The following is a 12,556-nucleotide window of genomic DNA, read 5'->3' on the forward strand; positions in this document are numbered from 1 at the left end:
GGGGCCCCGTGGCCCTCCAGATATTGTTGGATTACAACTCGCATAAGCCCCAGCCAGCATGGTGAATGGTCAGGTTTGGTAGATGTTGCTGGACCACAGGTGCTCTATCCCTGTATTACATTTTAGCCCCCCACCCGAGTGCTCTGTCACTCTACCCTCACCCACCCCCGGAAGACCAATTTAAAGAGCTTGAAAATTGCAGGTGGGAGTAATTGGAGAGCTCACTTACGCTTCTCACACAAGCCATCTGTCCACCTTCATTCCACAGAGAATGGCAAAGTACTCCAACCGAGCAAATGCTATTCAGCTTTACCTTCAGAGTTATTCATGTCCCCTTTCCCCTCACAACACAGATTCTATTTAGTAGTCATTCAAACAGCAAACATGCTCAGTTTGAAGTGCACTTTGGAAAATATTATTTACACCTTCTAGTATAACTGCGATCAATATCAACACATTACGGTGCACATGTTTGAAGCACCTCGAAGCTATTAGCCTGCATATGCCTCTTCCGCACCCAAGCAGACGCAGGGATGGCTTTAGGATGAAGCAGCCTGTCTGCTCAGGGCACCAGAGTTTTTGCTCTACATCAAGAAGCAAACGCAGCCTTGCAAAGCGTTCGTGCAAGAGGGTTGTCCACTCCCCTCTCTCCAAGCAGCACACCAGCCACAGCAGGAAACGAGTCTCATTTCCCAACTACTGTGGGTGCAGCTTAATTTTCAGGAATGGGGGGGGGGGCAAAAGAAGTGATTGTAGGACCCAATACAACAGTATGTGGGGTAGAAGAGGCAGGTCAAAAGATCCTGGAAACATTAGGAAGGGGATTTCTCCTGTGGCCAGGTGAGAAGCATGAAAGGGCTAAGAGACACAAAGTGGGGACCTCTGTCTCGGTGGCCACAGAACCACACTGCATGGGCCACATGTAGAAATGGAATGCTGTTCAAATATCCAACCCTGGCTGCCAAAGTACGAAGTTCAAAGCTCCCTGGTCCAAGCTGGCAACTACTGGTCATCCAGCCATTTCTTTGCCTGCCTTTGGCATTCCCTGCATGGCCTTAAACCTCCTCAAGTGAGCAACTCTGTGTCCTTGGGAGCGAGGAGTCGGCAGAATCTGCTTAATCCAGTTTTTGCTAATATTTTGGGAAAGGGCATTATCTGCTTTATTTACCAGGCGTATGCTCATAGCAATCATCAGAAGCATTTCCGTCGGGCACTTTAGTGGAAGACTTATGTCAGATTAAAAGCTCAGCTTTCCTATGAGCTGCTCTTTGGCAGGGGCTTGCCTTGAAATTCAACCATAGCCGAATCCTCTGCTTTTCAAAGGAGGGGGCATTGTTCACTTAAAAAGTCCAATCCTGCACAGATTCAACCCCCCACCCCACCCCGGGGTGGTGGTGGTGAACCATGCAACTCCCATTCTTTTCCACTGCACTCCCCAGAAGGATGTGCCAAGGTTCTTCTGCCTGCTCTACCTAAAAGCTCCCCAAAATTTCAAATAGTTTTTGCCATCTCACAGGCATGTTGCATACAGCAGTCACAAGCCAGAGCGCCCTATTCAAACAAACATTCACTTACCACACAACCCATATATTCAGAAACAGCTCAAATACCATGAGCTAAATGGCAAACTCCTGCAGCCAATCGGAAGCCGTGCCTTGGTTTGTGAACGGTTTCAGGAGTCAAACGGACTTCCAGAACAGATTAAGTTCAAGAACCAAGGTACGACTGTATAAGACTGAAGCTTTTTGTTCAGTGTACAGACACAGAAGATGAAACAAGGAAGCACCATAGCTCAGTAAAGGGTGCACATGCTTCAAAGGCAGATGATTCAAGGTTCAATCCCCCGGTCTCAGTACAAGTCTGAAAGACCTCTGCCCAGAACCTTGGATCCAGAACCAGACCAAGAATCATATCAGGCAGCTCCTTACATCCATAAGGATGTTATAGTCTTGGTGAATACTGAATCCCAAATTTTGCGTCTGAAAATTCAAGACCCAGACTGCTGAAAGTTGACAGACAAGCTAAGCATGAAAATCAGCGCTCACTAACACATGCCTGAAATATATATCTATTTTTGGGTTATCACAGAATTCAATGCGAGCTGGTGAGCATATGATCCAAATTAGATTGTGCCAAAATTCCAGGTGTGCGTGCACAAAGATCCATAGTGGTGGTGGTGGGGGGGAGTTAAAGGAGATAAAAGCAGATCAAAAACAGCTGTGGAAAAGAGCCAAATGTTTAAAAAGATGACAGCTGTACGAGTGGTTATGTTCCCAAATGCATTTTGAGAATCTCAGTCTCTTCGTCGAGGAATCCTTGGAAGACTGCTTGGATTGAGGCGCCTTATCTTGCAGCTCATTGGCAGTCTAAGAAGCACATACGTCAGTCCTTTGATAAATGTCTCTCCCTTGCCCTCACACCCAGAAAGCATTGGGATCATACCCACTGGTGCCTCCGTCTCCCTTCTACTGTGTTTGAGGAACTTAAAAACACAATCATGATATTTCCCTCCCAGCACGACTTCTTCCACTTTGGTTTTCTTCCAGCGGGGGCTACTTCCAGCGTTGGGAGAAAGAGGCTAGGGAGAGGCAGTTTCGGGGGAAGGCACAGAACTCCTCTTCCCAGCTTCTCACACTGTACTTTCAAACCCACCTTTGTAGGGATTCTCAGCAGCAACCAAATTCTGCTATATGAGTCTGTTGCCAACACTTCCCATTTTGGCCTTAAGAGACTGACCTGTGGATCCAGAAACTGTACTTTGAATCTTGACTACGCCATGAACAAATCAGGAAGTCACATTTGGTCAGGCTCACCATCTAATTGCAATATGGGGATGATATCAGCCCACCTTATTGGTCTGTTGTAAAGCTCACCATAATATAGTCTACATGAAGCGCTTGAAACACTCAAAAGCACTATATTAGAGCTAAATATTAGTACATAGTAGTAGTAGTAGTAGTAATAGTAATAGACGTATTGATACTGGAGGATGCCCAACCATTTCCCCATGCAAGTCAGAAGCTAAACACACAGTTACACAGATAAACACATGTGTAAGTGGTTGCCTGCCTGAGGCTGTTGGCTAAGGAATTTCATTTTTAGGAACCGATTCAGTTGTCAGTCTTGTTTAACATCTGTAGCACACAGAGCTCACGGCTATACTTCAAAAATAATTCAGGATTTACACACAGTAGAAAACAGAAGTATGGGGACCACGCATTGGCCAGGTGGCTATAGGTGCAACCTGTGTATCTTACAGAGGGCATCCCAAGCACCACCATCCACAGAACACCAGCTGTATGTAGGAGTGACAACTTGACCCACATTTTGCAGGGAAGATTGGTCAGCAGGAAGAAATTTAAGATGGCCACAGAGTCCTTTTACCAGAAATCTCAACCAGGTGCACAATCAGATTCTTCAGGTCACTTGGCAGGACCATACGGAGAATTGAGTTTCCACAAGGTGAGAGAACTCAACCCAGGGCAGCCTGCTCACCTCGCTTGCACAGACATAGCCGGAATACGGCAGTCGGAAGCAACGTCCAGGCTGAAATCACTGAAATGTCTGGGAAAATCCAGACGTATGGCAACCCATGTAGGAAGTCTACATTTTGCTTTGCTTTTCTTTCTTTTTTGAGATTATTTTCACTTTTTGAAATATGGCAACCCTAAGTAAGATAGCAATCAAGTATGAGCTGGCTGTAGGAACCCTCACTTCAACAGCTACCAACCCACAATCTGCTTCCTTATAAAAAGGAGCAAATTCTGATTCACACACAGCTGTTTATTCAGACCTAACACACACCCAGGGCAACATCCCATGCACGGATCTGCTCTCAGGAGGCACACTTTTGTGAGTTAAATTGTGCATGTGGCAGTGGGACATGAGTGGTTGCCCATAGGCTGGTGAAGAAGCAAATGACCACACAACTATATTATTTTACATAATTTTTATCTCCACCCTTTAGCCCCCATCTCCTACCCCACTGAAAGGATCCCATACTCAGGCTCAGGACACTGAACAAAAGCACACGACCAGACTGTCCTCAACTCTTCTGAACCCACATCTTCTCTCTTAGAGCAAAGCCCAACCAAGAGGACCCAAAAACACCACACACACAAATCCCATTAATTAAATATTTAAATCCATGGAGTCTGGGCCAAACTATTCAGGCCCAAGGTTTATTCCCACAGAACATCGCTGCATTACTACTGTTACAGGAAGGAAATCACTGTCCAACATGACTGAGTCAGAGGGTGGATTCCCTCAGCTATGTCTATATTCATCATGTCTTGAAAGAAAACTTCCTGAGCGACGCAGAAGTAAATACAAGCATCTGTGAGAAAGTTTAGAGGTCTGTGGCATCAACTGCACAAAGAAGAGTTCTGGAAATCCCAGAGCTGGGAGGGTAGTACAATAATAGGCTCTCTCTGGAGTTTCCCACCCAACATTACCGAAACCTCGTGCTTTGAAAAAGCCTCCACTGGGGGCAGAGGGAAAAGAGAAGAATCAAGCTTATCCAATCCTCGCTAATGTCACTTGCTTCCAAAGAAATTGGGTGAAAGAGGGGAAAAACCAAGGGTGGCTGACACCACTTAATTTCTAGAGGGAGAGAAAACTGTCAAGGCTCATAACTGCTTGGAACTTGCCTCATGTGACCTGGAAGCTCTTATGTCAGATGTGTGGTATGCTGCTGTTTAGTGGTACAGTACTCTGCCTGCTTGCAATTTCACATTTCAGAGCAATGAGCTCTGGCAGCAAAAAGGGGAAAGGATGGAAAAGGACGGATGGACAAGCACAAAGTTTTAAGGTAGAAGTGAGCAACTCGCGACCTTCCAAAAGTTGCCGGGCACCAACTCCTGCCCCAGCTAGCATGGCCAAAAGTGAAGGAGGATGGGAGTTGATGTCCAGCAACTGCAGTGGGGACACAAGTGCCCACCCCTGATCTAAGGCAAGGGAGAATGTGAAAGCTCGGTAAACAGCCCATGCTTCAGCACAGCTGAACTGCAGAGAATCTACTGGTGGCTTTATCTCTTCTTTCAGGGCATGGCTTGCTTTCCAAGAGTACAGCGTCAGACTCAGGAGGCTTCCTATCAGAAACAGCTTTGTTGGGACAGCTCCACCGAAGCCAAAAGGACCCAGCTGAGCACACTGCAAGGACACCAATCCTGACATGGAAAAGCCACAGCACAAATACAAAAATCACAGAGGAGGAATCACATCAGGAAACTTACAAAGTAAGGCTTTGGCGTTAGCAAGCTCTCACTGTTAGGAGGGGGGGTGTGATGGATGTGAGAAACCTCTCTCAGGGCCCAGATAAAGAAGGTTCCCTGGCGCTATTTTCAATGGACACCTTGCTGTCAAGGCACTCAAAATGTGGTCTTTAAACTTTCATCAAGCCTTCCGTTTTTGTTGACTATGAATCTTCTCAATCTATCTTGTCCACACCTCCCTAGCTCTGAAAAACATCAGGAAACAAGGGCTCATAAACAAGGGCTCAAGAAATTGGTAACCATGATGCAGACTGTCATGTAGTATCCTGGGGCCTACATGGCAAGTTACAGTTCTTTCCTCTACCAGCTAGTTCTTAGTTCTCATAACCAGAATTAAAATAATGAGCCACTTCTGCTAAAAACTGAGGTCTGGCCTTGCAGGTGAATTTCACAGAGTTACTAGATTGCCCTAACATTATACTAGTCCACCAACTGACCAGTATACTGGTCCATCAGCTGAAGATCTTTTGCAAAGTTTTACTTCTTGGTCACCTGGAAGAAATTTTAACTCATCACAGGTGACCAGGTAGGCAGCTATTTAGAGGCCTAGCTGACCATGCATCCAACCAAGTTCCTAAAAAAGAAAAAACTAATAACCCCATATATACTGCAAAGTGAAATAACTATTGAAAAGTCAGGGTAATTTCAAGAGCAGGTAAAGGTAAAGGTACCCCTGCCCGTACGGGCCAGTCTTGACAGACTCTAGGGTTGTGCGCCCATCTCACTCTAGAGGCCGGGAGCCAGCGCTGTCCGCAGACACTTCCAGGTCACGTGGCCAGCGTGACGAAGCTACTCTGGCGAGCCAGAGCCGCACACGGAAGCGCCGTTTACCTTCCCGCTGGTAAGCGGTCCCTATTTATCTACTTGCACCCGGGAGTGCTTTCGAACTGCTAGGTTGGCAGGCGCTGGGACCGAGCAACGGGAGCGCACCCCGCCGCGGGGATTTGAACCGCCGACCATGCGATCGGCAAGTCCTAGGCGCTGAGGTTTAACCCACAGCGCCACCCGCGTCCCTAAAATTTCAAGAGCAGTTGCAATGAAATGTGCCTCTGCCAGCTGGGAGTGCATAAAAGCTCTTAGACATTAGAGAAAGGCTGCAAGAGTTTCTCAGGAAAGTTATTTACCCAGCGTTACTGAGCCACTCCCTATGGATACTGACCTCTGCCCTAGAGAAGAACCATTCCACTCCTCCAATTGTCCTTTTTCCAGTTGTGAACACCAAACAAAAACGGAACGCCACAAACACAATTGGGCTAGAACACAGGTTGTGCAAAGCATACCAATCAAGCACAGGGGTCCTCAGATGAGGCTCTGCTTCAGCCAGGAAGCCTGTGTTTGAAACTTCCCGCAGTTTAGTAAGCTCATTTGAGCCCACTTTGCGTGTGATAACAGTCCCCAGGCTGCCCAAATGTGCAGTGCTCATAATCAAAAGCAAACGAGAGAGGCATGCCGTCCACCTGCTGGCCAGAGTTTCCATTGGAGACAAAGTACTGATCCCCACAAATGCCTCCTTCTACAAACTACAGACACTCAGTTCTAATGCATGGCACCTCCCGGAGCTGGAAGTTTGATTGCTTTATACCACCACCATTCAAAACATGTGGCACCAAAGACAACAGGGAGGGAGAAGTTTTTGCCTGCAGGCCTAACCAGGCCCACCAGTTGTCTCCTTTCAGCTGCACCCACCTACTTGATACCTAATGTCACACTTGGCGCTAGGCGTAACCAGTGCTCCTGTTTTTCAGAAAAAAAGGTGCTGGCTCTTATCATGAAGGTGTTACAGTAAGTACCACACTTTTAACATTTGGGGGGAAAGGGGCTGGTACTGCATACCCTTGAGTGCTGCCAGCAAAAAAGGACTGGGTGTAACCTCCTGGGCCCTCCGGATTTTCGCAACGCCAGCAAAAATAAAGTATCTGTTTACGTGATGCTGACACAAAAGCTTTGTTCATATACCATGTAAAAGAATGAATTTTGCCTCTTTCTTCCCCTCAGACCCATGCTGCCTGTAGCATTAGAATTTCACTCTGAAAATGACTGATCTGCTTGAATGATTCTCTGACTTGAAAAGAGAGACTGTGTGTGGTCTATTGTTGCCCAATAAAAATCTTTTAATTAAAAACATATTATATATCTATATGGTGCTAGATGGGAGGCAGATAAAGATGTGCCTGCGACAAAGTGCATAGCACTTTGCAAACACTGGCAGTCAGCTGACTGTCGTGCAGGATGTTGTAGGCATGCTTTCTGCATTCCTCTCTCTCATAGGTATATGATGGTAAAGAAACAGGGGGCAGAGAGAGAAGTGGCCATAGCTACTAGGCACACTTACTCAGAAGTCCATTCCTGTGAGTTTGATGGGGCTTACTCCTAAGTAATCATACCTAGAACCGCAGCCCAAGACAGCTGTCATCTGAAAGTACAAATTGCTGGGTAAACGAATTGCCACCTCTCAGATCAGGCAGAGTTGGGCCCATTTGCTCAAGTGCTCTGGAAACCCTTTCCTGCAATGCACCCATTCCTGCTCTTGGCACACTATGATCTGGATTATGTGGGTTAATCCCGCAGAGGCTCCCATCTATAGAATCTTGCAATGGAGGGGGATAGGGCCGGAGCCGCAGCTTCTGGCTCTTTCCAGGTCTCCAGTTCTTCTCCTATATGGAAGCCTTGCAAACTTGCCAAGCTCCAGGGCCCGCTGGCGCCAAGCCACAAACAGACACGTCAATGTGCTTCTGAAGCTTACCGCAGACCCCTTTCCAGCAGACTAAAACTGAGGAGCATCTGAAACAGAGGGAAAGTCCCCACCTCCCATTTCCCATGGAGAGTGCATAAGGAGGAAGGCTTGCTGCAGACATAAGACCATTCCCAAACACCCCCCGAAGACACAAAACCGGCTACTGGCGCTCTCCCCATGCCAGGAACACCTTAAATCACACCCAAGTATATTCTACTGACTCGCTGAACACCCCCAACAGGCATGCCCCATTCATCCCAATACTTGCACACACACCTACAAGGGAACATTTACACACCCAGCTCCCCACGCCCCGGCCAAATAAATCCTGCAAGCGCATATCCCTGCAAGCACATCTATGGGTATTCTTCTCCACCAGCTAGGCGTACCAGACACAGGGCTGCAGAATTGGCTGGGACCCCGGCGGTCATCTAGTCCAACCCCCTCCAATGCAGGAATCTGCACACCCCGTAGTTACAACTCTTGACGCTCCCTCCGAATACCACGCCCCCATGCATCCATTGCTTTCCCCCTCCCCGCGCTAAAACCGCCTATAATAATATTTAGCCATTACCGTATTTCCCCGTCTGGCGCGCCCCCCGCAATCTCTCTACCGTAATTACCCCCCTTCCCCGCCCCCCCCCCCAACAAGCCAGGCCGGATACAGCTTGAACCCCCTCAGGATTTCCTTGGCGCGCTCCTCCTCCTGGCCCGACATGGTCCCGCTCCTCGCGGCTGGGCTGGGCGCCCCCCGGCCCGGCCTTGAGCTCCCGCTCTCGCTCCCTCACGGACCTGGGCGGGGGCGTCGGAAGGAGGCGAGAGCGCGCCGGCCCGGACCCCGCTGCGCCCGCCGCTGAGCCCAGACAGACCCACCAACCAACCAACCCGCTTTGGTCCCGGCTGGCCCCGCCCAGCCAACCAATCGCCCCCCTCGCGCGCGCGACTGGCAACGCCGGTGACCAATCCGCGGGCTTAGCGGCGGTGGTGCCCCCGCCTCCCTCGCCGCTGGTCGCTAAGGCAGGGACGCCTGACTGACTGACTGCCCCCGTGGCGGCGGGGGAAGACGGGTGTCGCCGCAGGACAATCTTAGGCGGAAGGCGGGCGCGCCGTCCCTCCCGCGGGGAAAGCGGCCGCCTCGGGTGAAGAGGGCCCCCTGGCGGCCGGACCTGCGGGTCGCGCTAGACACGCGGGCACCCTTCACACGTTACGCGATCATCGCCTGACGCACACGTGTGTGGCTTTACGGTAGTTGTGAGAGATTGTGGATCCAGTCCTGTGAGGGTCTCTTTTCTTTCAAACCAGGGCCCACACTTTTCAGAATAAAAATTTACTCCTGCCACAATATACATCTATTTTTGATAAGCAATAGATTGCAAAACAAAAAGGAACAGCTCCGAGCTGTGCTGGATTTATAACAGAACACAACTGTTTTATAATACGATCGTGGGAAATACAGAAAGTACAAAACAATGCAGCTACATAATAACATGAATCATTACCAAAATATAATTATGAAGAAATTTTCTCCAGCACTTTGCTCGAACGGCGAATCTGGGTCACAACTAGGATTGTCTTCAATATCACGGCTTCATGCTCTCTTGCTCTCATTTTGAAAAAAATATCTACACATATTTTGCAAATAAAAAACATTTCATTTCGTTTAGTCGTGTCCACCTCTTCATGACCCCACGGACCAGAGCACGCCAGGCACTCCTGTCTTCCACTGCCTCCCGCAGTTTGGTCAAACTCATGCTGGTAGCTTCAAGAACACTGTCCAACCATCTCGTCCTCCGTCGTCCCCTTCTCCTTGTGCCCTCCATCTTTCCCAACATCAGGGTCTTTTCCAGGGAGTCTTCTCTTCTCATGAGGTGGCCAAAGTATTGGAGCTATTTGACTATACTACTCTTAAATGCTTTTAGACCTTTTTGTGGGTCGCGGGGTCAGCTATATTGGCCAATGACAGCAAAAAGAGCAGAGTCCTGTGGCGTTGGAACAGGCTAGGAAATTTATGTTTTATAAATAGCAGAGGTTTCAGCGGACTAAAGCTCCCTTCCTTAGAAGTGAGTTCAGAGTAAGACTCTCGGACAAAGCAGCTGAATGTCAACCCACAAATTGAGAAGTTCAATAAGATTCCTTTGGGGCAGAATGAAGAAGTGCTTTCTTACCTTATTTGTGTTAATACAAGCCGTCTTAGTAACCCTGAGTGAAATGATTATCACAAATTGTTGCCATGCAGCCGGGTTCCGATGAAACCATCACAGGCTGTGCTTTCTGCTTCTCATAAGCGTTCAGGTCTAATCTTAGTTTTCTCCTCTACACCCAATTTAGGAATGAGAAAATCCATCCACGTGGGTTTCTCTCAGTTTCTCATTTTTCATCTTTTCATCTCATTTTCTCATCTTAAGTTTCAGCTCTTCACATTTCCACAACACAACCAATCTTTTATTTTTTCCCTGCGTTGCAGGAAGCTGGACTAGAAGCCTTCCAACTCTACGATTCTCTGATTCTCTGAAAATTCATTGGTGAATTTCTCCTAATATGCATGGAATCATAGAAATTTAGAGTTGCAAGGGACCCCGAGGTTCATCTAGTCCAACTCCTTGCAATGCAGAAATCTTAGCTAAGGCATCCATTAAAGAAGACCATCTGACTTCTACTTAAAAACCTCCAGGAAGGAAGCAAGAGGTGATACCATAGCCTCCTTCAAATATATGAAGGGATGTCCCTTGGAAGACGGAGAAAGCTTGTTTTCTGCTTCTCCGGAGGGGAGGACCAGAAGCAATGGATTCAAATTGCAGGAAAGCATATACCAGTTAAACATTAGGAAGAACTTTCTGAAGGTAAGAGCTGTTTGACAGTGGAACAGATTCCCTTGGTAGGGGATGGACTCGCCTTCACTTGAGGTTTTCAGAGATTCATAGAATCATAGAGTTGGAAGAGACCACAAGGGCCATCGAGTCCAACCCCCTGCCAAGCAGGAAACACCATCAGAGCACTCCTGACATATGGTTGTCAAGCCTCTGCTTAACAAAGAAGGAGACTCCACCACACTCCTTGGCAGCAAATTCCACTGTCAAACAGCTCTTACTGTCAGGAAGTTCTTCCTAATGTTTAGGTGGAATCTTCTTTCTTGTAGTTTGGATCCATTGCTCTGTGTCCGCTTCTCTGGAGCAGCAGAAAACAACCTTTCTCCCTCCTCTATGTGACATCCTTTTATATATTTGAACATGGCTATCATATCACCCCTTAACCTCCTCTTCTCCAGGCTAAACATGCCCAGCTCCCTTAGCCGTTCCTCATAAGGCATCGTTTCCAGGCCTTTGACCATTTTGGTTGCCCTCCTCTGGACACGTTCCAGTTTGTCAGTGTCCTTCTTGAACTGTGGTGCCCAGAACTGGACACAGTACTCCAGGTGAGGTGAGATTGAGTAGCCACCTGTCATGGATTTGTTAGCTGTGACTCCTGCATCGCCGGATGGTGGACTTCAATTCTATGATGTTTGGTCATCTTTCCTATCTTAAAAACAAATATCCCTTTTTATTTTTGAGTGTGGTGCATGCAGCGTTTTTATACGGTCAAGCTATACATCCCACCCCATTGGATTTGCTCTTTCACAGAATTATAGGATTGTACATTCAACGCTTGTACTTGATTTTTTTTACAAAAAAATGATAATATACATTTGGGGGGTCGTGTTTCTGTATATCTTTATTTGTAGGAAAATTTATAAACTGCCACGTAAGATAAGAATATCAGCAGGGTGTACAATAAAATAATAAAAACATCACAAGATTATAAAACCTTAGAGCACAAGTGAGCCCCAACACACACATTTTAGTGCCAGAGGGAAAATGGCAGCAACTTTCCCCCCATATTTACAGTGGTACCTCAGGTTACATACGCTTCAGGTTACATACGCTTCAGGTTACATACGCTTCAGGTTACAGACTCCGCTAACCCAGAAATAGTACCTCGGGTTAAGAACTTTGCTTCAGGATGAGAACAGAAATTGTGCTCCGGCGGCGTGGCAGCAGCGGGAGGCCCCATTAGCTAAAGTGGTGCTTCAGGTTAAGAACAGTTTCAGGTTAAGAACGGGCCTCTGGAACGAATTAAGTACTTAACCCAAGGTACCACTGTACTTGGACTGAGAGTTATGATAATATACATATTTTTTAACCAAAAAAAGTCATGGCAGAATTCAAATGGAAGGATATTGAGCTTTTGCCCTTCAAGCAAGCCAGAATTCCATTTCTCACATAGAAAACAGGCTTGTTGGCCCCCTGATGTTTTTACCCATTTACCCTGTTAGCAGGTCATTAAAAGCAGACAGTCTTCAAGAGCTGATGGAGCTGCAGCAAAGCAGAGATACTTCAATTTCATCTCTGAGAGACCGATCAATGCTTGTTTTTGTCTTGGAACTGCTGGTCGATGAGCATCCATCTTTTTACTGAGCGAGGTTACCTTAGGAGCCCCGGAAGTCCTCAGAGGGCGCTTAGCCGTAGGATAGGACCAAAGCTGTTCTCTGAAATTAAAGGGATCAAGGCAGGGC

General features: G+C 47.4%; 1 protein-coding gene across 1 annotated transcript in view; it reads right to left on the reverse strand.

The window, feature by feature from the left end:
- Positions 1-8,871, reverse strand: part of PDE6D (phosphodiesterase 6D) — a 31,720-nt gene extending 22,849 nt beyond the window's left edge. The window contains exon 1 of the mRNA XM_081190716.1: positions 8,673-8,871. Within this exon, the coding sequence (XP_081046842.1) occupies positions 8,673-8,725 (53 nt within the window). The 5' untranslated portion in view covers positions 8,726-8,871. The remainder of the gene's footprint in view (positions 1-8,672) is intronic.
- Positions 8,872-12,556: the final 3,685 nt, after the last annotated feature.

Source organism: Podarcis bocagei (assembly GCF_964188305.1).
Source record: "Podarcis bocagei genome assembly, chromosome: 4".
NCBI lineage: Eukaryota > Metazoa > Chordata > Lepidosauria > Squamata > Lacertidae > Podarcis > Podarcis bocagei.